Below are 27,283 nucleotides of genomic sequence, written 5' to 3'. Positions count from 1 at the left end.
AAAAAAAAAAAAAAAAGATAATATCAAAAACTAACATAAGTTAAGCATAAGTTAAGTGCTCACTGTGTCCCCACAACCGGGATCAGAGGTTGGTCTCTACATTGTCTCATTTACTGTCCTGACAACTTGACAGGTAGATGCTATAGCTATTCCCCATAGTACCAGAAAGGGACATGAGACTTGACTTGCCCCAAATCCCAAATTTGTTCCCAAATTCTGCCTAACAACAGCAAAAGCCACTCACTATTCAAACTGTGTCTTGGGAGGATACAGAGCAGGGAGGTGAGGTGGCTGATCTTAGCCTCAGACCAGGTCCTTTGATGTTCTCTCTGCTGCCAGGACCCCGTTCTCCCACTCTCGACTCCACGAGAAGGAACCGTTCTCCACCTGGAGTCCAACGACCTTTTCTTCCTGGAGACAGGGGCATGCAGAGAACGGCCTCTTGCAATTCCCCGTCCAGCTGGAGAATTTAAGGATTCTGTTATTTCCTTTCCAGGGCTCCTCTTCAGGAATTCACGTCCTGCTACCGGCCTCAGGACATAGCTAAAAATAACCTCTGGTTTCCAAACTGAAAGCTCTGTCTGTTGGGAGGCTTTGCCGGTGTGCGCGTGGGGCCGGAAGGGCTGTGTCAGGGTAGCTGAGGTCAGCCTGAGTCTCATGCCGCTGTTGCCTTCCTCTTTCCAAGGAAGCCCAAGGCCTCATGAGTCACCCCGAAGACCCAGGGAGTCGGGTTGGAGGAGGGAGTCAGGTGGGACCTGCTGTGGCACCATGGTGGCTGCCAAGCTGAGGAGGCAAAACTGAAGAACAGGAAGGGTCGTTCCTAAAGAAACTCTAGGGGACTCCCTAAGGGGTGTCTGTTCTAATTATAACCCAATTCAGCAAGACTGGGGAGTTGAGGGGCACAGACAGGCCTCTCCTAAGCTGCCTTGGAGCAAATTCTCTGTCCTCTGGGTGTTCCCATCCCTGCCACCTTATGTGCCCAGAGTCTGTCTGGACTTGCCTGAGAAGATGCCGGGTGATCTGTCCAGCTGAGAAGAGATTTCCCTGCAGGGGAGCTCACTGCCTTCTCCTCCTGGTGCCTGAGTCACCACCCACTGTCCTTCTCCATAAGTCAGGACAGCACTGTGATAATGATGGGACAGGTCCTGCTCTCTGACCTCCAGTTCCTGCCCCTTGCCCAGCCTGCCCCTGGCTATAGGCTGTCATCAGGAGCCCCACCTTGCCCCTCTGGGCAGCTTCCTTGGAATGGGGAGGAGTGAGCACCAAGGCTCTGGAAGCGGAGGAGCCTTAAAGCCTGAGAGTCAGGAGGCAGGGGGAAGAGTAGAGGAGTCAGGGCTAGAGACTGGACTTTGAGCGTGGCCCACTGAGGTCCATGGGTGATTTTATGGATGCTGAAACAGTCAGGAGGCCCCAGCAGTACCTGAAATGAGACTAAACCTCACTCACCACCCTCTGCTGTTCCCCACATTTTCCCAAACCCAGTACCCCTGCCCCAGGTGGCTGAAGCTGGACTCAGCCAGCCAGTACCCCCTAGCAAGAAGACTGGTTCTCTGTGTGTCCTGGCTCCCAGTGCACTCCCTGCAGAGAGGCAGAGGTTGAAGAAATTTCCCCAGGACCTGGCTGCCTGGCAGCAGCTGGGCATCCACCTTGAGAAGGATGGGGGATCGCGGGAGATCTGCCTATCCCGCAAGGGCTTTTCTGGCCCCGGAATGGCACATGTGGGAGTCCCAGTCTTGTTGGCTACAACATGTTTCTCTTTCCTAACAAATTCCAACAGCTAGTGATCCGGGGTTTTTCTTGCTGGAGAAGAAAGGGCTGAGGGCAGAGAGGGGCACTCTCACTCAGGGTGACCAGCTCCTCGCCTCTGTGGATAACAGAGCATGAGAAGGTAATGAGATGCAGCCGGGTGAGGTGACGGAAGTCTAAAATAAGAAGGAATTTTGTGTGCAGTGTCAGACTCTGGGAGCAGTTGACCTAGAGAGCCTGGGGGAGGGCCTGCCTGATAAGCTTTCAATAAACAGGAGCAATTTCCCCTGGACTGGGATAAGACGTGCCTGTTGGGTGGGGAAGACTGGCTTTAGTCCTGACATTGGATTGACTGGCTGGGTGAACTTCAACAGCTTTTTAACCTCTCTGAGAGATGAAAACGATGGCTTAAGAGGCCAGAAATAGAGATGCTTTGTAAAGTTAAAAAAAAAAGTATTTTACAGCATAAAGGCGAGAGATCAAAATAGATAACAGGATTCCCTGAACATTCCTAAGAGGGAGAAAGTATGTTAAAAATAGAAAACCCAAAGTTCAGAAGGAACACTCGCAGAGCTAAGCCGGGATGGGGAGCCTGGGTCAGGCCAGCCTCTTCCCTCCTCCCGGAATGTATTTTTGGTCTGACCACTCTGCCTTGTGTTTTGCAGAACCATGTGAGGGCCAACCCGGGAAGGTGGAGTAGATGAGCACACACAGGAGCCATCTCCTTACCGCTGCCCCACTCAGCATGGAACAGAGGCGGCCCTGGCCACGGGGCCCGGAGGTGGACAGCTGCTCTGTGGTCCTGCTGTCGGTGGTCTGGGTGCTGCTGGCCCCCCCAGCAGCCGGTATGCCTCAGTTCAGCACCTTCCACTCTGAGAACCGTGACTGGACCTTCAACCACTTGACAGTCCACCGAGGGACAGGGGCCGTCTACGTGGGGGCCATCAACCGGGTCTACAAGCTGACAGGCAACCTGACCATCCAGGTGGCTCATAAGACAGGGCCAGAAGAGGACAATAAGTCTTGTTACCCGCCCCTCATCGTGCAGCCCTGCAGTGAAGTGCTCACCCTCACCAACAATGTCAACAAGCTGCTCATCATTGACTACTCTGAGAATCGCCTGCTGGCCTGCGGGAGCCTCTACCAGGGGGTTTGCAAGCTGCTGCGGCTGGACGACCTCTTCATCCTGGTGGAGCCGTCCCACAAGAAGGAGCACTACCTGTCCAGCGTCAACAAGACGGGCACCATGTATGGGGTGATCGTGCGCTCCGAGGGTGAGGATGGCAAGCTCTTCATCGGCACGGCCGTGGACGGGAAGCAGGATTACTTCCCGACCCTGTCCAGCCGGAAGCTGCCCCGAGACCCTGAGTCCTCAGCCATGCTGGACTATGAGCTACACAGCGATTTTGTCTCCTCTCTCATCAAGATCCCTTCAGACACCCTGGCCCTGGTCTCGCACTTTGACATCTTCTACATCTACGGCTTCGCCAGTGGGGGCTTTGTCTACTTTCTCACTGTCCAGCCCGAGACCCCCGAGGGTGTGGCCATCAACTCTGCTGGAGACCTCTTCTACACCTCCCGCATCGTGCGGCTCTGCAAGGATGACCCCAAGTTCCACTCGTACGTGTCTCTGCCCTTCGGCTGCACCCGGGCCGGGGTGGAATACCGCCTCCTGCAGGCTGCATACCTGGCCAAGCCTGGGGACTCACTGGCCCAGGCCTTCAATATCAGCAGCCAGGACGATGTACTCTTCGCCATCTTCTCCAAAGGGCAGAAGCAGTATCACCACCCGCCGGACGACTCTGCCCTGTGTGCCTTCCCCATCCGGGCTGTCAACTTGCAGATCAAGGAGCGCTTGCAGTCTTGCTACCAGGGCGAGGGCAACCTGGAACTCAACTGGCTGCTGGGGAAGGATGTCCAGTGCACCAAGGCGGTAAGGAGGCACGCACCTCGCTCTGCTCCTGCTCCATGACACAGGTTCCAACCTTCCTGTCCATGCCCTAGGGCACACCTGCTCCCAGATCACCACGGGCCTGAAATGAAAGAGGTTTTTAGGACTCAGGTTATCAGGTGGTAACCAATAGTGCAGGGTCTTACATACACCAGATACTTTGTACACGTGTGTTGATTCATTGTCATTTCAAATATATGTATTGAGTGTCTACATCATATTAGGTGCTATCGTAAATGCTACAGGCTTCAGCCGTCAACCCTACAGCCCTACACAGCTCGCTGCCCTTGTGGAGATTACATGCTACTGGGGTGAGACAAATGAACATGTAAAATATGTGGTTTGCTAAATGGTGATAATGGCTATGGAGAAAAATAAACAGGGAAGGGTGAGAGGCAGCTGCTGAGAGGACCGACTCACTAAGAAAGTGGTGTCTGAGCAAAGACTGAGGATGGGAAGAATGGGAGCCATGCAGGTATCTGGAGAAAGTATTCAAGAGAGACAAAGAGCAAGGAGAATGTGCAAAGAATTCAGGGCATGCCTGGGGTGTCTGGGGAACAGTAAGGAGGCCACTGCAGCCAGATCAAAGTATGTGAGGGAAAGAGTAGCTGGAGATAGGGTCCATCAGAAGTAATGGGGACCAGGTCATGTACACACAGAACCGTAAGCCACTGTGGTTCCCAGTGAGGGGGTCAAGTGGGCATCGGAAATCTCAGTCAGAGGGGAGGGAAGGGAGTCTAACTTGACCAATTGATGGAAAACGGGGGAAGAATCAGGAGTGTGGGCAAAGGCAAAAGAGGAGGGGAAGAGAAGCTCAGAATCTCTGCTGAGGACCGCAGAGACAGGAAATCAGTGGCAGGCACTGCCCTGTCAGAGGCTCATGGTGCTGCCATCAAAGTATTCACGATCCACTCATCCTTCCTTCCTTCATCTAACCATCCAACCACCCGTTCATCTGTCTATCCACCCATCACTCCTCCATCCACTCCCTTCCTTCCCTCCTTTCATTCTTCCATCCATCTATCCCTCCCTCCTCCTTCCCTCTCTCTCTCCATGCATCTCTCCATCCATCCATCCATCCATCCATTCATTTACCCATCCTTCCATTCACCTGTCCCTGCTCCTTCCCTTCATTGTTTTCTCCATCCCTCCATCCATCTATCTCTCTATACATGCATCCTTCTTTTTTCTTCCCTTAATCTATGCCTCTGTATCTTTATCCATCATCCTTTTGTCCACCTAGCTCTCCATCTATTCATTCATCCCTCTTTTTTTTTTTTCGAGACAGTCTTGCTCTGTTGCCCAGGCTGGAATGCAGTGGCACAATCTCGGCTCACTGCAACCTCTGCCTCCTGGAGTCAAGCAATTCTCCTGACTCAGCCTCCTGAGTGTCTGGGATTACAGGTGCCTGCCACTACTCCTAGCTCTGTTTTGTATTTTTAGTAGAGATGGGGTTTCACCACGTTGGACAGGCTTGTCTCGAACTCCTGACCTTGTGATCTGCCTGCCTCGGCCTCCCAAAGTGCTGGGATTACAGGTCATCCCTCTCTTTATTCATCTACCATCATCCATCTACCCATCCCTCCATTCATTTACAAATAGTATTGGAGATCTTCTGAGTGCCTAACGCTGTTCTAGGCCCTGGGGATGCAAACAAAAAGGCATGATTGGCTGGGCATGGGGGTTCATACCTATAATCCCGGTACTTTGGGAGGATGAGGCGGGCAGATTGCTTGAGCTCAGGAGTTTGAGACCAGCCTGAGCAACATGACAAAACTCCATGTCTACAAAAAATCAAAAAATTAGCTGGGTGTGGTGGTATACACGTGTAGTCCCAGCTACTCTGGAGGCCTGAGCATGGGAGATGGAAGTTGCAGTGAGCAGAGATTGCATTACTATACTCCAGCCTGGGTAACAGTGAGACCCTGTCTCAGAACAGAAAAAAAAAAAAAGACAGGATCACTACCTCACAGATCTTATAATCTAGTGAGAGAGAGAGAGAGAGAAACATCTGACATCTGGCAACATAATGTAGCAGTAAGAGTTTGAGCTTCCGAGGCAAAAGCCAGGATTCAGATTCCATCTGTGTTTCTTCCTGGCTTCCTCAGAAGCAGCTTACCATCTCTATATTCTCATCTGTGAGATGGGAATAATAATGCCTAGCTTATGGGATGATCAGATGAGACAATACATGGAGAGGTGAGCACCGTGCCTGGAAATGTTAGGTTTATCATGATTAGTTAGCAAGGAACGTGACAAAGGCAAAAGTGAGTTTCTTGTACACAGTGCTGAGGGCTCTGGATCTGTAGCCTAGAAAAATTACATGAGACCAGGGGGCCCATATGGCTATCTTCCGAGTACTCTAAATTGAGGTGCCTGACATTGGGACCAAACACCAGTACTTGAAGCAAGAAAACATCATTCCAAGGCTCCGCCTCTACTCCTGTCATTTGCATGGTGTGGTAGAAGAGTCGTGGTTAAGGCTTTGAAGTAAAACAGGTGGGGATTAAAAATCAGTCCTAGCACTTACTCCTTGTGTGACTTTGGGCAAGTTATGTACCTGGTCCGAGCTGTAATTTTTTCATCTTTAAAACAGAGATAATATTATCTTCTTTTCATGGTTATTATGAGGATCAAATGGAAAATTTATGTAAAATGCTTAGCACAATACCTGGAACATAATAAGCATTCAATAAATAGGCAGCTATGATTTTTAATATTAATCACAGTAATAAAAAACCAGCCATTTTCTTAGTTACCTACTTTTGTAAAATGAGGAAGCTGGACTAGATAGTCTCTTTTTTTTTTTTTTTTAGCAGCAAACCTCTATGGCCACTGGCTCTAACCAATGGGGAGAAATGGGGAGGAGATGTAACCCTCTGTAAAGGTTAAACCCTTGCAGCGTCCAGCCTAGTTCCCATAACCCAGAGGGGGCCTTGTCAGTAGGAAACTGCTGATTCCTGCCTGCTCCTGAGCCAGAGGAAAGAGGAAGATGACACTCTGCTCCAGCGCAGAGAGACAAGCCTGGGCTAGTTTCAAAAGGACAGCAAAGGCACCGGGAGAGAGGTGACAGTGAGTGGGGCCAGAACCTCAGAGTGGAGAGCCCCTTGCCTCCCCGCCTTCAGCACCACATCCTTCTGGTGCAGGGGACTGCAAGAGGAATGGTCCCTTAAAGATCCTGACAGTCCAAAAGACCAAGACCTGGGGACCCAGAGACATTTTGGTGGCCTTAAATGAGAATAAGGATAAATGAAAGACACCGAGGTCCTAGAGCTTGATTTTAACATGACTCTGGAATAACATGGAAATCTCAGGGCAAAAATTTGAGCTATGATCCCAGAAAAGGGAGGAAGAAGGGAGCTATCACTCATTGAATAGCAGCTGTGTCCTAAAGGCTAATCTTGGCCATTTAAGTGTTATCTCACTTGCTCTTCACAATGACCCCATAAAGCAAGAGTGATCATCCCCATTTTACAGATAAAAAACAAAGACTCACAAATACTAAGCAAGTTGCTCAGATCTCCACAGCTGTAATTGATAAAGTGGGGATTTGAATTTAGTTCGCCTGTATTACATCTTAGTCCAAGCTCTTTCTACGTCTGTTTCCAAGAAAAGCCATACACCAAGCTCCCACCATTTGAGCAAAAGTAAAGGTACATCAGGTGTTTGGGAATATCTGACAACATATTTAAAAAGAACTGGAGGAGAAAAGAAATTTTAGCCAATCCTAGGGCTTAGGCTGAGAACAAATCCTTTTTTTTTTTTTTTGTAGTTCTGGAGACTCTAGAATCAATAAGATGGTAGCAAAATCCAGGATTACCAGGTTTTTGCTTCTGTTGTCATTTGTCAAAAGCTGGCTTGGGCTATGCCTGTGCTCAGACTCTGTGGCCTTACCAGCCCTGCAGAAAGTGGGAAAGAAATGGAGGCCATGAAATTCAGGACTTTTAGAGCTCAAAGGAAACTTGACAATTACCTGGTCTAATACTTTTACTTTACAGATGAGAAAACTGAAGCTGAGACAGGGTACATGACATAACAAGGTCACACAGCTGATTTTAGCAGAGAAAGGACTAAAAGGTGGATCGCTTTTGTCTTAACCAGGGCAGTTGCTGCCTACGGTGTAGGGATGAGATGAGGAAGACAAGTACAAAATGTAAAATATGTAGCTAATTATTCTGACCCCCCTTTTTGGGGAGCTAGAATTCCCGTGGTTGGCTCCAGTGATGTGCTGGTAAATATTAAATAACTGACTCTATGCAGGCAGTGGAGGGAGAGGGAAGCTCTGGTTTGTAGCCTCTGCCAACTGCCATGGTGTAAATACTCCTATCGTGACTGATTTCAAGCATCATGGGATGCCACTGAATGCACAGTTATCTCCTGTGAGCTGGCTTCAGCATACCACAGTTTCACTCCCTTCCTGAGTAACCTGTTCCTTCTGCTCTGCGGGACTCCATCTTATCCCAGATTCAAAAGTCACCTAAACCTAAAAATGTTTCCTTTCCTGAAGAATGTATACACACCAGTGCGGCACCATCATTCCTACCAGTAGCAGAAGCAGCAGCTCTCTGCAAAACACTATGGAGGCACAAAAAATAAGCCTCTGCTCCCTCTGGGACTGAAAAGACAAAAGAAGGGAAGTCCCTGGTTTAAAAAAAAAAATCATATGCCATAACTTATAAACCAATTATTCCATAGAAATGAGGCTGTCAACGAGTGATGATGTGTCAGCCTGCTCTTCCCTGGTGAGGGTGGGAGGAGGAGGCTGAAGGGAAAGGGGGCAGGCTGCCCTACTGCTTTCTATGATTCCTAGACAGCCACTTCCTTCCTCCTCTGGGATGCCTTTGCAGACCCAGAAGGAACAGCTGCCACAGGATGCGGGGCTTTTTCTGGCCCAGGGCCTGAAGCGTTTGCCACAGGATTCCACGTTGTGCCATTAACTGGGGCATGTCAGAGCACCCATTCTGGCTCAGCCCCATGCTGGGTACTGTGTACAGAATGCAAACCCCTCAGCAGCCTCTGCCTCAGGAAGCATTGCAGTCTTTGTCTTTCATTATTTCTTAGATGAGAGACCTAAGATCTTTCTTGAGATATTAGAAATCATCAATTTATCGTTCCCTTTAACAGCCCTAGAAGAGGACCCTAATAGTCCAATTTTCATAGCCAGTTAGTGGCAGAACAGGGATCAGGATAAAGATCTTCCTACTTTCTGTCCAGCAGTTTTTTTTTCACTTGCTCAAGGTGATCTTCTTTCAAACGTGCTCCAGTCTCTCCTGACAGATACATTATGGAGCCACACCACCACTCTCCTCAAAGGCTGGAATACGAAGGACGTCACCTCCGGAATTCTCTCATAGTTATATTTACCGAAACATTGTTGAAGATCTGTAATGCACAATAGTGGAAATAGTTGGACAACTTAACACAAATCCTTTGCATACATTCTTTCATTTGTTCCTTCACAATTCTATCAGAAAGGTGGGCAGTTATTATTCCAAAGGAAGAAAATGAGACATATGTAGATTAACTAACTTTTCTAAAGCATAAGGTACTGTCCAGTATTATTATGACACTTCTTATCTCTTTCCAGTGTCTTAGTTAGTAGAGAGCTAGAATTCCCATGGTGACATGCTGGTGAATATTAAACAACAGAGTAATTGAATGGCCTAAAATTTCTTGAGCCCAAAGGGAGACCCTACAACCCAAGAAACAAACAAGAAATCCTCTTGGGGCTGGTAGAAGAAATCTTGTGATGTTGCCTTTAAGCTGATTATCCACTGAAGAAACCCTTGTCTGAAATAGAAAGATCCCCACAGAATGCTATGGTCCTGAGGCACATTAAAATAAATAGAAAATGAGTTCAGGCGATTAGCTTTACAAATTGACCCTGGTTCTCCTGGCCGAAAGGTAGAGGCAGGGGACTCCAGGTGAGTGGAAGTTTGGTGCCTGTTCTTTCGTCTGGCTTCGTAAGAACCAGTATGGAATTTGTGGGTGAGCTGGTGAGGAGTTTTTGTCTGCAGTGTGTGTTAGGGCCTTGAAATCCCATGTCTGCCTCTCTGAGGCCTGGCTTCTTAAGGCTGGAAGTTGGGGATATGGGTTGCATAGAGACTCCACCATGCCTCCACTGTTACTCACCCCAGTTCCTTCCCCTTCTCTCCAGCCGGTTCCCATCGATGATAACTTCTGTGGACTGGACATCAACCAGCCGCTTGGAGGCTCGACTCCAGTGGAAGGCCTGACCCTGTACACCACCGGCCGGGACCGCATGACCTCAGTGGCCTCCTACGTCTACAATGGCTACAGCGTGGTTTTTGTGGGAACTAAGAGTGGCAAGCTAAAAAAGGTAAGAGTCTATGAGCTCAGATACCCCGATGCCATTCAGCTTCTCAGCAGAGAATCTCTCTTGGAAGGTAGCTGTTGGTAGAGATTTAACTACAGGCAACTTTTTATTTTGGGGGGGAATGAAGGTGAAAAAGAGGTCAGTTTTGTGACTTCTCTTCTAGCTACTTTCTCCGACCATCGGTCATTGGGTATGTAAAGAATGCAAGCATATTTCAGTATTTTCCAAACTTTAGGAAGGTATATCTGCAAAAGGGAAAAAAAATTGCTCTTCTTTCCCACATCAAGTAAAACTAAGTTTTTGATTATGTACATTATACATCTCCAACATCGCAAATCCCTCCCTAGGACCTGCAAAGTTGATTGTACTGGTCTTTGTTGAATCGAGAGTTGGTTGAAGCAGATTACTGGTCCCAATTCTAAGACCTGGGGCAAACGGTGGGTGCTGCCCTCTGATGGTATACATGCCTGAAGCAGAGGCCATTCCCCTGTCTTTCCTCTTCCTGCAATTACAGACTCTTCCCTTCCCAGCTCCCCACCTAGATGTGAGCTGCCAGGCGGAAGTACACATTTTATCTTGTGCCTCCCTGGGCACTTCTGCCAGCTGGAGGGCACAGGCTGTTGGGGGCTGGCAGCATGGGAGGCCTCTTGTGAGGCAGGCTGAAGCCAACAGCTTGTACCTGCTTGTCTAGTGCCTAGGGTGCAGAGAGGAAGCATCGCCTAGTTCATTATGTGGGATTATAGCAGCCACATTCTTTCCCGTCTCAGCTAATCCCCGTTTCCCAAGCTCACCCTCCCACCACCTTTCCCTGGTCCCAGCACCTGTGGATCAAGGAACATGCAAGACCTTACTGTGTCTCACCCTTTGATGCTGACATCACCCTGGAGCTCTTTCCTCCTAATCCATTTAGAGCCTTGGGAGGGATGTTGTTTGGGAATGCGGAAGGAGGGTAACCTGGAGTGAGCCCGAGGAAGAATTTCCATGTTCTGCTTGTTCTGAATGACTGCCAAAGGAGGTGAGAAGAACTGGTCTGGGTTCACCTAGCAGTGCTAAACTCTCCAGGATGCTTCTGGTTCTCATGATACCAAAGCCATTTAACCATTTTCTTGCTTATTGTGGAGGTGCCTACATGTTCCTCTTCTGTGCCCTTCACTCTGCCTGGGACTAGGGACCCTAGCTTGGCTTTTCAGCACATGGAGGAGAGAAAGAATGTGGTCCTTGCATTTGCTTTTCCAAAATGGGAAGGGAAGGAGTTGCTCTGTGAAATTCCGCTAAGATTTATAAGTGGCTTCTGGCTGGGTGTGGTAGCCCACGCCTGCAATCCCAGCATTTTGGGAAGCTGAGGCGGCCAGATCACCTGAGGTTAGGAGTTTGAGACCAGCCTGGCCAACATAGTGAAACTCTGTCTCAACCAAAAATCCCCACTCCCCATTCCCCCCAAAAAAATTAGCCGGACGCAGTGGTGCATGCCTGTAGTCCCAGCTACTTGGGAGGCTGAGGCTGAAGAATCGCTTGAAACTGGGAGGCAGAGGTTGCAGTGAGCCAGGATCACACCACTGCACTCCAGCTTGGGTGACAGAGTGAGACTTTGTCTCAAAAAAAATAAACATAAAATTAAAATAAATAAAAGTGGCTTCTACCAGGAAGCAGTTCGGCCTGGACCCCTGAAGCTGGCTACTTCCCTGCTCAGCCAGGATCACCACATCCAGTCGGGCAAATTGTGCCTGGCCGAGGAGGATTGGGCTAAAGGTCTAGAGGGAGTTGAAATCCAGCCTGAGCTCTCCCTGTCTCATCATGTACCCTGTGGTATAGACATTTGCCTGGTGGGACTCCTCTAAGTCTCCCCATAGGGACCACCTTTTCCTAGATGGCACACAGGCTTTCTAAGGGCCAGCAGAAGCCACACAGACTGGTGACAGCACCTTTCCCCACCTTCAATCACTGTTCCAGGTCATATGTGTCACTCTGTTTGTCTCCTTGATTCTCTTAAAAGTTCTGTGAAAGGCAGGGGTCATGCTTTACGGACTGTTCTCTTTTCCCCTCTTAATCCCTTCACCAAGTGTTCACTCATGGGATAGGCCTCAGAACTGCTGTGAAAAATAGAACCATTCTTTAAGAAACTTTAGAGATCACCTGCCCCAATACTCTCATTATTTGACCGGGAAACTGAGGCCCAGAGAAGAAAATTGACTTGCCCAAGCATAGAGATCTAGGACAAGTTGCTTCTTGACTTGACACCCAATTTGGCACTGTTTTACTTAAAGAAGTAGCTCTAGAGCCCAGGGAGGGAGACTGAGAAGGATCTTCAGGTCCAGGCTTGCTACAGAGGTCAACTAGGGGCTAATGCCTTCACTCTCTTCAGATCTAGATGTGAATTGAGGAGTCAGTGTTTGCTGAATGGATGGATGAGAAGTGAATAAAGGAAAAGGGAGCCAGGCAGACACAAAGGGACCTTGCGTTGACCTTCCCTGTATCTCCATGCATCGTGCACAGCACACATCGGGGTCTGCTTGGCAACTTCCCAAGTCACACACCTGAGTTGGCCAAGTTCTCCTGGCCCTATTGAAACCCTGACGGACAAGTTACTGTGGAGACAAGTCAGCAGGTTCAAGAGCAAAGCTGGAGGCGTGGCTACCCACAGCTTGTTCTGACCTGCGAGTTGGCTGCTGCTTCTTACTCTTTGCTTGGCCTTTTCTTTGGCAGTTTCTATGAGCTCATGACACCCCTCCTTCCTCCTCTGTGCAACTCACCCTTCCTTCCCACCCACACAGCTTTGAGGTACTTGACATTCATACCCAGGTCCCTGCTGGCCTCCTGTCTACCAGCTTACTTGCTCCCACCCCTCTCCAGAGAAATAACCCATGAAGAATTTATGGAATGTCCCCAGGAAACCCTACTATGGTCCAGGCCCCATAGCTCTTTCAACACAGGAAGGAAAATAAAGAAAAAAAAAAACCTAAGAGTTTGGAGAGGGAAGGGAAGCCGGGTGCGTCAGAACTACTCACTTCTTCCCTGCCTGGCCCGGCGTCTGTCAGGCTGTCCAACCCTCATCCACTGTTGCCTGTAGGAACAGGATGTCCCTGTGTATGGAAGTTTAGAGGAAGCAGAGATTTGTTAGAAGTGATAGGACCACAGGGCACTCTCGTGTGCTGTCACATAACTGCTTATCCACTGCTCTCTGCAAGACGCATAGAGAACACCCTAGACAAGACCACTGCCTTCTGAGCCCCAAACATGTGGAGGGGACAGACAGAATAAGGTTAAGTCCCCAAAACCTGTATGTGAGGCTGGGTGCGGTGGCTCACGCCTGTAATCCCAGCACTCTGGGAGGCCAAGGCGGATGAATCACCTAAGGTCAGGAGTTCAAGTCCAGCCTGACCAACATGGTGAAACCCATCTCTACTAAAAATACAAAAATTAGCTGGGTGTGGTGGTGTATAACCGAAGTCCCAGCTACTTGGGAGGCTGAGGCAGGAGAATGACATGAACCCAGGAGGTGGAGGTTGCAATGAGCCAAGATCGTGCTACTGCACTCCAGCCTGGGTGACAGAGCAAGACTCCGTCTCAAAAAAGCAAAGAAACAAACAGACAAAAAAACCTTTATGTGCAATGCTTGCCCTTTATGTGCAATGCTTGCATAAGCTAAGGGGATATGAAGACATGCAAAGATTCACCATAAGGGTGGAACAATTCAAGCAAAACAGCAACTTTAGTGTGATCAGTCTGCAAGGCTTTACTGAAGAGGAAAATTACCAGGGTCTGCTTATAGACTAGATGAGACAGATGAACTGATGAGTTGGAGGAGAGAAGGGTACTCTAGACCTTGGGTGCCACACTGAGAAGGTACAAAGCACATGGCAATGGAGTTCCAACATGCAGAGGAGCTTGGAAGACTTGGACAGGTAAGAGGGGAGGGAGAGCCCTGGGAGGCTTTAAGCCCTAAGGAGATCAAGTGAAAAGGATCTTGGGATTTTAGCTAACCATGAGGTTGACGTGAGCCAACTGTGTGATATATTGCTCCAGCAAAGTTAGTCTTCATCACGATAACAGAAGGACAGCTTCTATGTCACGAGACACAGTGACTCCACTTTACCTTGGAGATAACATCACAAGAGGGTGTTAAGCAAACCCAAGTGCCAGATAAACTCAGAGCTGGACGGATGTGCGACTCTTGCTGTGTGAAGGAAAAAAGAGCGAATAAAGCTGGACATAGAACAGCTCTCTTTAGATAACATAATTTACTGAGCACTTACTATGTGCCACATGCTATTGAAGAGCTTTATAACTATCAACTCATTTACTCCTTGTATAACTCTGTGAGGTAGGTGCTGTTATCACCTCCATTTTAAAGATGAGGAAATGGAGGCCAAGAAAGGTTAAAAAATAATAATAAAGCCACACAGCAAACAAAATGGAGAGCTAGGACTTGAACCATGATTATCTGGTTTTACAATCTGCAGGCTTAGCCATTAAGCTATGGAAGATGAATTAGGCTTATTCATTGTGGCCCCAGAGGGCAGAATAGGGCCACTGGGTAGGTGTGACAGTGAAGCCGTTTTCCCCTTCATATAAGGAAGAAGTTTCTGAGAGCTAGACTGTCCCATGATGGAAAGAGCTGACTCAGGAGGGAATGAGGTCCTAGTCAGTGGAAATATGCAAGCAGAGACTGGATGGTCACCAGTCAGGGGTGCTGCCAAGGGGACTCCTGCCTCAAATCTCACAGTCTTTTCAGTGATGCCGCCACTATTTCTCTGTCTCTGTCAGTGAAGTGTGTGATGAAAGAGGACAGGCTGAGGCACAGAAGAGGAGCAGAAAGAGGAAGGCCAAGGCCCCCTGGATGTGGGCTTTGGAGTGAGGCTGCCTTTGAGCCTGCCCTCAATGTAGTGGAAAGCCCCTCAGGGTCAGGTAGGAAGGGCTTGGCACTGACAGAGGGAAGTATGGCCAGGATAATGAGGACATGCAGATGTGGGGGAAGATGCAGGGGAAGGAAAAGCAGGGTATCTGGGGCCTGGGTCCAGCTCCTCCTGACAGCATCCCTCCTGGTTAAGAACACGTGGTGGAAGTCCAGATGATTGATAGAAATGGAGTGCAAACATCAAAGCAGATGGAGGAAGAGTGGCAACAGGAACTGCAAACTCCTTTCACAGGATTTTCCAGGTTTCAGGGAGGAGACAGGAGGCAAATCAAACACATGCCATGGGGCAAAAGAGGGAAGGCGTCAAGCTGAGCAAGGGAAAGATGCCGGGACAATGGAAGGAAGGACAGTCTTGGGTCCAGGGTGAAGTTCCTTTGGTTTCTTCCTTCCATTTGCAGCTGCTGAACTGCTGCCTCAGCCCAGCTTTCACATCCCTACAGGGCTCCTTGCGGGACTTCTTGCAGAAGCTGGAGGGTGGTGTTTTGCCAGGGCCCCCTAGCCTCTCAGTCCCAGGAACCTTAAAAGCAGCAGATGCTGCTGGCTCTCTTTTCTCTCCCCACCAGAAACTTCCGCTGCTCAAGCATTGTGACATGTTCTCTACCCTGTCCCTTCGACCACTGTGCGTGCCATCCTCCTAGACCCCACAGCATATGACAAGGGAGTAGCTGCTAAGGTGTCTATCTCTCTTGAGATGCACAGGTCCTTGAGGGCAGGGACCTTCCTTTTCACATTCATCATCCCATCCCCACTGCCAGATACATATGAGGTGCTCATGAAAGTGACCTCAAATGTATTGGGTGCCTATCCTATGCCAGACATCTATTTGTACTAATTGAAATAGAACCAGACACCAACAGTGACTCCTGTTGATGTGGCTGGTTGCAAAGGAAGGAAGGTATGATGAGTCGGTAGGTCGGTGTGGGGAGGAGGAGGGTTGGCGTGGCAGTGGCCTGAGGAGTCAAGGAAACAGGACAACTTCTGGTGGGTAACAGGAAAGGAGTTTGTTTTCTGGTTAACAACATCTGGAAGAGGGTGGGGTGGTAATCTCGGAAATGTTGGCTGGAAGAAGGGGACAGCATTTACACTGTTGCCTGGAGGGCCCCAGGACAGCACAGATAGCCATCTGCTTCACCTGGATCAGATGCAGGCTGGTGTATGGCAGGGAAGCAGGCAAGAACGCCCAGGGAACCACTGCCTTCCCCACCAACCTCTCTTTCTAGGGCTCCTGAGACATCTTTGCAAATCCTCGGAGGCTTTCCAAGCTCTGGGGAGAGCCCTGGCCTATGCTGACACTGCCTTCTTTCCCGTTAGCTAATGGTGGCCGCTGAAATGCCTGTGAAATCTTTAAAAGAAAATCCTTTCTGCCTGTCCCTAAGGGACATACCAACCCAAGGTCTCCGGTCCCCAGCCCACAGGAAGCCCTGACTTCCCAATTCTATTCTTCTCTTTGTAATCGCACAAACGATTTACTAAGCAAAGCCAGGAAAACCGTGAGCTTCTTGCAGCAGCAGCTTTGGCGTCGGAAAGAATCCATCAGGAGCACCAAAGTATTAACTCTCCCCAGCCCTGGGAGTATTACTCAGTTATTTGATAACACTGGCTGTTTACAAGATACCTTTCCGTGGTTCTTTTCATCTTCCTCAAATACTTCAACTGAGCGTGCTGATTGCCCCTGCATCTCTACCCCATTTTACAGATGTAGGACACTGAGCCGTAATGATACTAAATGTCTTGCCCAAGGTTATGTGCTCACCCTCACCCTCCAATGCCAATATTGACATTGGCCTTTAGACTTTCTCCCCAGACACACTAACCTGTTACTTGGCTCCCCTCATGGGGTGGAGTTGCCTTGGCGGACGGAAGGCCAAGTTGGATGAAAAACTGAGAAACATGCCTTTCTCTCTGTGCCAACCCCACCAAACAATAGCCACTCATTCCTCTGAGTGGAAATGATTCACTTGTCTCTCAGTGTGAACCCTTGATTGAGTAAACAGCCGGAGCTGCAGGTCCACATCTAAGAGACCCAGTGGCTCTCCTGGGACCTGAGACGGCCCGACTGATATCCTGACTCTCCCAGGGATCTCAGCAATGCTGGGGACTGGGGCGGTGGGGCGCACAGACCCTCTCCCCTTCCCCGGAGCCTGCATGGAAGGGGTGGGGTGGTGGCTCAGGGAGCTCACCACCACATCCCTAGTAATGAGTTTGGCTCCCTGCCCGGGTTCCCGCCGCCAAGCTCGCTGTTTGTTTTGTTGTTTTATAGGCCTCTTGGGTCCCCAGAACTGGTCTTCTGAAAGCTGGGAAAGGCTGCATTTGGTTGGCACAAGAAAGGGGCATATTTACAGAATCCCCCATTCCCACCCCCCTTGACACAAACACTCTAGCCAGCACCATCCCCTTCCTTGGCCGTGGCAGGTGTAGACAGGGGATGTGGGCTCTATCCAGATCCCCAGCAGACCCCAGGGAAGGAGGTCCTGATCTCCCAGAGCCATACTGAAAGGGGAGAAACTAAAGACTCATTTATTTTTTGTACTTTTTGTGTAGTTTCTAATACACTTCAATCTTAGACAATTCTTGTATGAGGCATCAGGCTGTGTATTCAGCTGGCTGTTTTGCAGTCTTAACAGGGAGCCCCTGCAGCTCTGGGCCTTATTGCAGAGCAGGTGAAACACAGAGAACTGTGTTTTGGGGACAGGGGGGATGGGAGTAATGACTCAAACTCACAGAACTCAGGTGACCCAAATAGGCTATGCAAAATTTTCAAGTGGCCAAGGTGCTGGTGTTTACAGATGTCTTATTTTTAGGAAAATACAGACCATATATATTTTTATGCCATTAACCCTTGCTTGTCTGTGGATTTGGAACATGGACATAGATCTCTGAGTTGGAAGGGACTTACAAAAACCAACTGGTTCCCTCTCCTACCTTCGAATAGGGACCAATTTGCACAACAAAGAGTATAGGGGCTTAGGAGAGACCCAGTCCTGACTCCATCCTACTAGCTGTGTGACCTCTGAGCTTCAATTCTTCAATGTAAAATGAGGACAATTCATGCACCTGCATCATAAGATTACAATTAGGATTAAATGAAATAATTCATTATTGAATATCTACTGTGTGCCAGGAGCTTGGTGTAGAGCAGTAGAAAATAAAACTATCGGCTGGGTGAGGTAATCCCAGCACTTTGGGAGGCCGAGGTGGGCAGATCACCTGAGGTCGGGAGTTCGAGACCAGCCCGACCAACATGGAGATACCCCCATCTCTACTAAAAATACAAAATTATCCAGGCATGGTGGCACATGCGTGTAATCCCAGCTACTCAGGAGGCTGAGTCAGGAGAATCACTTGAACCTAAGAGGCAGAGATTGTGGTGAGCTGAGATCAGGCCATTGTACTCCAGCCTGGGCAACAAGAGTGAAACTCCATCTCAAAAAAAAAAAAAAAAATGGAAAAAAATGTCAAAAATGCTTGCCCTGGCGAGGTGTGGTGGCTCACACCTGTAATACCAGCACTTTGGGAGGGCAAGGCAGGCAGATCACCTGAGGTCAGGAGTTCAAGACCATCCTGGTCAACATGGTGAAACCTCATCTCTACTAAAAGTACAAAAATTCGCTGGGCATGGTGGCACATGCCTATAAACCCAGCTACTCAGGAGGCTGAGGTGGGAGAATTGCTTGAACCTGGGAGGTGGAAGTTGTCGTGAGCAGAGATTGGTGCCACTGTACTCCAGGCTGGGGGATAGAGTGAGAGTCCATCTCAAGAAAAGAAAAATGCCTGCCCTGATGGAGATTATACCTTAATGTGGAAAGTCAAACAAACAACATAAGTAAGCACAATATGTAGTATGTTTAGACGGTGGTAAGTGCTAAGGAAAAAAAATAGACCATAAAGAAAGAATTCATGGAAGGGATGGAGTGCAGACTTGGGCACATGAGCATATGTGCACTTAAACATTACTACAATTGTGACTTAACTTGTGAACCTCGATTTTTTTTTCTGTGGAGTGGGGTAGTAATAAACAATTTGCATGTTTGTTGCAAGGATTCAATAACATCATGTGTAAAAAGTGTTTAATATAGTGCTTGGCACGAAAGAGCTTTCTATTATTACTGCTATCTTTGAGGCTTCCCCAAAACCCTAGTTCTTCACTGGCTCCCTGGGGTAGTGAAGCTGTCAGATCAGGCTCCTTTTCAGTGACATGTTTGTAAGGTCAGTTAGACGAAGAGAATCCTGCCCCCTACCCCCAGCCCTGAGTCATGGGAAAAAATGCTTAGAAGACGGGACCAGCTGAGCTGAACTAATCTAATCCTGCTGGACTTTGGCATCCAGTTGCATTAGTCACCAGTGAGAGGTTTCCGAGTCTCATATCACCAAACAATATGTACTGACCCCCTCCCCAGGGTGGGGCTGGGGAAGTGTCAGTTCCTCTGCTGCAGCTTTGCAGAATTAACTAAAATGGGCTCATTCTCCCCCTTTGCATGCCTCCACACCAACCACAATATCCTGGTGCTATGCAGCTCTGCCTCGGGTGACTTGTGTGATCTGAGGGGACCTGAGTTTACTCATCTGGATCACCCATGCCTGCCTGGCAAGATTGCTATGCCTATCGGACATGGAGGATATATAATACCTACCGCAGATCTTGACGTAGTAGATGCTTAATAAACGGCAGTCATCACTGCTACCACCTCGATTACTGCTAGAGTGACTCCTCCCACCAGTGTTACCACTGCCACTCCTGTACTATGATCGTGTTTTTCTGCCAGAGTTCCAAATTCTCTTTGATTCAATAATCCCATATAATTTTCAGATGATCAAGAAGGATTGGAGGCTAGGCATGGTGGCTCATGACTGTAATCCCAGCACTTTGGGAGGCAGAGGTGGGTGGATTGCCTGAGGTCAGGAATTTGAAACCAGGCTGGCCAACATGGTAAAACCCTATCTGTACTAAAATTACAAAAAAAAAAAAAAAAATTAGGTGGGCCTGGTAGCAGGCACCTATAATCCCAGCTACTACTCAGGAGGCTGAGGCAAGAGACAAGAGAATCCCTTGAACCTGGGATGCGGAGGTTGCAGGGAGCTGTGATTGCATCACTGCATACCAGCCTAGGCCATAGAGTGAGACTCCATCTCAAAAAAATAAATAAATAAATAAAGGGATTGGGGTATTCCACTGCTCTGTTGCAGATGGTGATTCTGAAATTCAGAGATTATTGATTTACCTAGGGTCAAGTTGCAAATCAAGCGAAGATGTAGAAATTGGAACCAGAACTACAAATACTTCAGGGTTGAGATGGGCCCAGCATATACCTAAGTCACTTGTGTAGCCCAAGATGATCAAGCTAAGAGCTTATGGCTACTTGAACATCTCTTTCCTTCGTGGTAACATGTGCCCCCTCTGTCCAGGGAAGCAGGAAGTACATGGAGCTGAATGTGGTGAAGATGAATCTGGAGCTCTGGCCTTCTAAGTCTTCCTGGAGTTCTACCTGTCTCCTGGCCTCAGCCTCCAAAAAGTTTTCTAGGCTCCAAGGCGAGAAAGAAGTTCAGGAGCTGGTGCCACTGGGATTGTTCCAGTCAGCTATCCCTATCCTACCCTGTGTTCTCGTTTCTGTGGCAAAGGCTGAGTGTCTCCCAGCTAATCTGGAAGGAGAAGGGGCATCAACAGGCTTTAATAACAAATCTGGGGTTCCCACGCTTGACAATTCAGGCAAAGAGGCTGGGGAATTCGGGTTAAGGCCCCCAAGAGAGAAGGTTGACACTATCAAGCAAGATCAAGAGTCTTCCCTGAAATGTGTATCATAGATTTCATAGCCGGAGGGGACCTCAGAAAACTGGTCTGGTCTACTGACTTTGGACAAGTAAGATGTGTATCGTTCTATTTTATGGATGAGACAGCTGAGGGCTGGAAAGGTGGAGTGATCTGCTGAAACTCACCCAGGTTCTTACCCACAGAGGCAAGATTAGAATCCAGGTTTCTGAATTCCAATTTTTGGTCCCTTCTCTATATCATTTTAAAGAACATTCTTTCTGCACAAAACATCAGATGGACCTTAGCCTCACTGTAGCATGCAGGCATTTCCTATGCAGAGGTTAAAATTGATCTAGGGATTATTTACCCTGGAGCTAAGAGTCCAGCTGAGCTTCCTGTACCCGGCCTGACTATGCAACCTTGATCTAGGGTGACCAGCATCCCTAAGCCCTCACTCCATGTGACAGCTGTCTCTGGTATGAGACAGCTCATACCAGAACCTGCCCAGCAGGGAGGCCTACTTAAGTTCTTGCCTGAGGGCTGAGAAGTTCTGACAAATCAGAAGAACACTGAATTGGAGCCCTCGAGTCTTACATGTTAGTCCTCTCTCTAGGAATGCCATTTTTTTGGATGGGGTAGGCGTAAGGGATCCACTATAAATTAAGCACTTACTAGATGCGAAGCCCTGAGCTAAGTGTTTTGTTTTGGTTCAGTTAAGCCTCATTAACCCTTGCAAATTATAAAAATGATTCGTCTTATTTCTGTTTTACATATAGCAAGCTGAGGCTCAACAAAACTAAGTAACTTGGCAGTCACACTGCTACTCCTTGGAGAGCTGGGATTTGAATCCAGAGCTCTCTGACCCCAGACCTGTGCTTTTAACCACTAGCTTTTTAGCATTCAGTTGAACTTCTCTACGCTTCCATTTGTCCGCATGTAGCCTACCACCTGCCTGATGGAGAGCTGCAAGAAGATGCATAGGAGGAGAGGAGAAGGGCCACCTCTCCTCTTTTGAGTGACGGTGCCCTGGAAACCCGGGACATGGCAGCTGTCACCTCGGCACACGCTGTCTTGCTTGCTTCCCTCTCCTCGGCCTCCTCCTCCACCTCCCCGCCCCTCTCAGCCTGGGTCACAATGGACGGGGTGGCAGCCTTTTGTGCCACACACAGTCCCCAGCTGACTCCCCTTTCTCCAGGCATCATTGTTTGCCATGGGCTTTCTGAAGGAGAGACAAAGGAGTGTTGCTGACAAGGCCAAAAGCTGCTGGGTAAAGCGTGGGGCCGGGGCCCATCACCCATGCATCCCTCGGAGCCCCCGGGCTCTTCTTCAAAGACGTTGTCTGGGATCTTTTGTGTGCCAGTCATACCCATTCAGAGCTGGCCAGGCAAAGGTTTCAGTGGGGAGGAGGAGAACACTGAGAAATGGAGTCATTTTGATCTGGCAAAATTGGAAGAGACATTAATGCAATAGTTAACAGCAGACCACTCCTAGGGGGATGCGCCCGAATGCTTGTTCTCTGTTTATAGGGCTTATGCAATTCCATCAATATTGATGCCTGATGCCTTTGATTCTGACACTAATCATTGCTATGAATTAAATTTGCAGCCATATAATTAGGATTGCTATTAATAGGGTCCTGAGCTAAGCACTCCGATGCAGCGTGTCTTTTTCTTGATAGAAAATGGCATCCTTGGAACCCTGCTAATGGGGCGCACCTGGGATTTGCCAAGAATGATGTGAAAATTATACATTCTATATTTGTATTGGGCCTTTTACTGAAATACCAGCAAGCAAAGGTGAGGCTGGAGGGAGGGTTCACTCCTACCCAGTGCTGTGGGCAGCAATTAGGTGTCTCTCCTGCTCTTTAAAGTATTTAGGAAAGGATGTTCCAGAGCCAATCTTGGTTGCTCATGGTCAAGTTTCAGACAGCTCATAGCCAAGAAGTTCTGCTTTATGTCTAACCTAATGAGAGTCAATGTAGGCTAAGAGACTAGCCAACTAAGGGAAGAGGAATTTTCGTCATACCCTAAGCTTGTTTGAAAGAGGCTGAGCCAAACACCTATTGATGGGCCCAGTTGGGCCTCATTTCTAGGTGGATGATGAGGCAAGACCCCTACTGACAACTGATTCCAAGGGTCCCCATCCAGAGAGCTCCCTGGGCCACAGAGAACCCATTAACTTCATACATAATAGAGCTCACTGCTGCACATGCTGGGGAAGGATGAGCTCTCTTTCATGTTGAGATTCTTTTCCAGGTAAATTTGCAGCATATTTAGTCACTAGGAAACCCAGTCTTTTCCTGCAATTAGCCCCCAGTTCAGCTTCCGTGACCGTCAATGACCCATTGACCCTCAACCTGAGTAATCACATGTGGGCTGAGGGTGAATGGGGCTATCTAACCCTTTACCAACAACGGCACATGTGGTGACCTCCCTTTATCACTTAGAATAATAATTTGTACCAATTGGCACAAGGGATGCATTAGTCCCTGCTCTTTTGATCTTCAGACTGAAAGTGATTTTTCTTCTAAACCATCATTTACTGATTTTTTTCCTCTCATATTTTCAAATTGTTGAGAGAAGACAATGGTTTGAGTTCAGGTCCTAACTCCACTGTTTACTAGTACGTGACCTTGGCCAAGTTATTTAACCTCTCAGCAATTCAGAGTTGAGAGTTCTTGTCTTTAAAATGGGGATAATAATACCTACTTCAGAAAGATTATAATAAGGTTCAGCAAGCATAGAAATCTCTTAGCACAGGTCTAGTACACCTACTAAAATTCCCCACACTCCTCTTTTTCTTTGTCCTCACATGTACCCAGATACAAAGGACAAAAGAGGTAGCTTTCTTTTTTAACCTCCACTCTGGCTCTTGTCACTCATTCTGCTGAATACCACTTTATTTTCCACCCATTCTCAGGGACAAACACACGGAAAATTAATTTCTCCAAAGCAAATGGCACAGTGGAATATGAATTCCAAATGCCTCCAGTCTTTTTCTCTCTACACGCAACAAGGGTAAGCAGGAGCTTTTGCCCCCCACCCTGCCATGCTTTCTGCTGTTTGCCTTTCGTCTCAGTTAACCCAGTGTCTTACGTGGACTGAGTCCATTCTCCAATTCAGTTCTCAGGACACCACCACAAACTCACAGGTGTTCAGCACCTCCATGATAGGGAGAAAGGAGCAAGAGCGTCTCAGCATCACCCAAAACTAAGGCTACCCAAAACTAAAACTAAAACACAGGATTTGCATTCCCTTATGTCCTCTGCCCCACAGACACACTGTATATTTACCCACTCTGTGTACCTGCATGCTTAAAGGTAAATGTGTGGCTAGAGAGCAATTGGCCAATGGCCAACACTAGCAGAGAACATGGGTATTTTTTCACATAAAATCCTAGGAAACAGTGTGTTTGGTTGAGTCCTCAAGTACTTGAATTTTTTATTAATTGCCAAACAGGTATTTTACTTTTCATACCTGAAGTTGAGCAGGGATGGGATTCCGGCTGGGTGATTGTTGGTGTTGCTGTTGTTTTGGTTCCAGCTAAATAGAAAACATTAATCAGTTCCTGCAATATTGGAAATGTGCCTGATGTTGGGCAAGTTCACGGTTACTCATAGATGCATTCAGTCATACGCTCAACGTAACTGTACTCACCCTCTTCAGTTATCTTGTCACTAGCAAGATCTTGTATGGTACAACCAAAACCCAAAATTAGACTCCCCCACGAGGCCATATAATGTACCCACCCCCTTCCTTGCACCTCCAGTCTTCCCAGTAGTCTAATTGCTGCCCCTCTTGAAGCTGTAAAATGTTGGGTATTTTCAGTCTCAGACAGATTGGTGGTATCCCCAGAGGAATGGTCATAGACAGAGAAATGAAGGAAAAAATATGCCCAACCTCCCCCCACCATCAAATCAAAGAAATAAAAAATCTGTCTCCTTGGTGCCTCCCCAGTATTTATGTCTGAGCTCAGCAGACACCCCTGGGCTGCAGCCAGCCTGTGTATTAGCATTAGTCCGTTACGCTTTTTATGATGCATGTTACCCACCCTTAACCCCCCCAAAAAACATTTTATGACTGTCCTTTTCATTTCTGGAAAGAGCTTCACAGAATGGCAGATGCCTGAATCTCCCCACTCTTTGGGGAGCTATTTGTAGGCAGCCTGTCCCAGGCCATAAACAATGGGAGATAAACCACAGCCACTGGCAGTAAATGCAGCCAAGGCCATGGAGGTGCAAAAAGCAGGGGGCGGGATAAGCTTGGTGGAGTCTTGTACAAGCCCAGTGCCTGGTATGCCTGTGGGTCTCCCCTACTCAGAGAAGGAGAGTCAAGAGACTGGGGCAGAAGTGGTTGTCACCATCTTAGAACGCCACAAAAACTAGAGGGAACTTTTACCACTCTCCCTCATGTCTGTCTCCCCCAGTGAAGCCATGCATCCCTTAACTGTGATCAGAACCAGCAAACTTTCCAATCAGAAGGCTCGCTTTGGCATCATTTTCTCCTGCTAGCTCATGCTGCTACCTAAGTCACTACATGCCACTCACTTCCCACTGATGCTTCTAGATCTTGGAGCAACTTCTTGCAACTTTCTCTGCCTTCTACCACTTACTCTTCTTGTGACACCCACCCCTACCCCTTCCTCCTCCCTTCTCCAGTACTCTTCCGCTCCCTTGTTGCCAAGTTCAAGTCTCCCCAATCCATCACCGCTACTTCTGGCATATTCAAACTTCAGCCTGGACTCTGGTGGCCGCGGTGGTGATTCTTATTTATACTACCTTTTGAGCTGTACCCACGAGCAAGTCACATAGGACACTGCAGGAAACAGCACCTTGAGCCAGCTTTACTCCAGAAAAGACACCACTAGGAAAAGAAAGCCAAATTCTGAATGAATACTAGAACAGTGGAGATTCTGATTTTTCCGACACACACAAAAACAGCAATCAAAAGCAAAGAAGGCAATGAAGGGTCTGGGAGGTGGAGAAGGACAGCCAGCAAAGCCCTGAATAATGACTGCATCGTGTGGTTTTGCTTCTCATCTGCCCCATCTCGGTGGCAGGATGTATAGACAGGATGGAGGTAATGGTGTTCTTTTTCTTTTCCTTATTTGGTTTTGGACTCTACATCAAATGGAGGCATGTAGATGAAAGTGATGTGCATTTAAAATGTATGTACACATCAGACTGCTGGAGATAGTAGCTATTATACTGCATGTATGTTTTTTTGTTTTTGTTTTTTTTTTTTTTTGCAGTAAGCTGCTAAATTATTTATTGGGCACTGGGCTTTAATCTCATAAACCTGCCTTCAGGCTTCAGGCACCGGCAGCCTGAGCACTGCATAAAACACATACGTCGGGCAGGCTGCGTGGAGCACTCCGGTGACTCAAGGTAGTGACTGTTCATTTTCACTTGGCCTTTTCCCCCTGATCAGCTCATTAACAGCAGGTGGACCTTATGAAGAGCCTTCTAGTTTTCCCATCACTGTGAACTTGGAATTGATTTGCATCTAGTAGCAGACAGGGGCCCCAACCTGAGCACAAGTACCAGGGGAACTGCGGCAAGAGGCTCTTCTCAGAGTCTCTTTCCTTGGCTGAGGGATAGGCCTAAAAGATGGAGTAAATGACTCCAGGATTACAAACCATTGCTGGGTTGTCCAGAGCTATGTGCCCTAAGCCATGAACCCCCTTAACATCCCACCCCCAGGACTCACGGGTGAATGATCCTTTTCATTAAAAAAAATTTTTTTAATAAAATTTTTAGTTATTTATTTTACATTAAAAATATTTTTAGAGACATCTATTTCTTCTATTAGGGTTAGGAATATGATGTTTTTGTTTTTTAAAAAAAAAGGTGCAAATGGCAGATGATGACATTTTAGTTCTGCTTAATCATCATGTTATGTACTCTGGGTAATAGCCATACCTGCACCACACTCACCACCTCTGTTACCCCAGCTGCAATGCAGACGTGCGATCATAGCTCACTACAGCCTCAATCTCTTGTGCTTCAGTGATCCTTCTGCCTTGGCCTCCTAAAGTCCTGGGATTATAGGTGTGAGCCACTGCACCCAGCCCAGACAATTTTTTTTTTTTAATATCCTGGGCATCAATTTGCCTTTTCTAAGTAAAAGAGATCTTTATTATCCTCCCTGGCTCCAAGGCCTGAGAGCAACTCTCTTGGTATGAATCTCCTTGTCATTCTCTTAAATGCCAAGATAATACTAATGCCCTTAAACTTGTTCATTGGTTTCAGTTCTATAAAGAGCTTTCATAAATATGCATACATATGTATAGCCCATTTTGATCCTATCTTGTAACCCTGACAATCCCACGGGCTGTGATATTATGGGTGAAGAAACTGGCCAGAATGGCCAAGTGATTTGTCACTATCACCCAGTAATGACAATGAGATTAGAACCTGGATGCCCATCCTTTGTCCACACTAATCATTGCCTAGATGTGTGAGCTAAGTAGCATTAGGCCACTGTGGAAACAGAAGCACAAATTATCTCTGGCACCAAGGGGCCCTAGGGCTATGAGGGAGTAATGTTAACACCAATGCCCTTGTCATAGAAATGTGAGCACAGAAAG

General features: G+C 47.8%; 1 protein-coding gene across 1 annotated transcript in view; it reads left to right on the top strand.

Annotated features, from left to right (window-relative positions):
- PLXNA2 (plexin A2) overlaps window positions 1–27,283 on the top strand; it is a 222,479-nt gene that overhangs the window by 23,364 nt on the left and 171,832 nt on the right. Inside the window, exons 2-3 of the mRNA XM_017525546.2 lie at window positions 2,412–3,679; window positions 9,855–10,037. Of these exons, the coding sequence (XP_017381035.1) occupies window positions 2,447–3,679; window positions 9,855–10,037 (1,416 nt within the window). The 5' untranslated portion in view covers window positions 2,412–2,446. The remainder of the gene's footprint in view (window positions 1–2,411; window positions 3,680–9,854; window positions 10,038–27,283) is intronic.

Source organism: Cebus imitator, unplaced genomic scaffold (assembly GCF_001604975.1).
Source record: "Cebus imitator isolate Cc_AM_T3 unplaced genomic scaffold, Cebus_imitator-1.0 Scaffold38, whole genome shotgun sequence".
Taxonomy (NCBI): domain Eukaryota; kingdom Metazoa; phylum Chordata; class Mammalia; order Primates; family Cebidae; genus Cebus; species Cebus imitator.
Note: the sequence above shows the minus strand (reverse complement) of the source record. Positions and strands in the feature narration are given on the sequence as shown.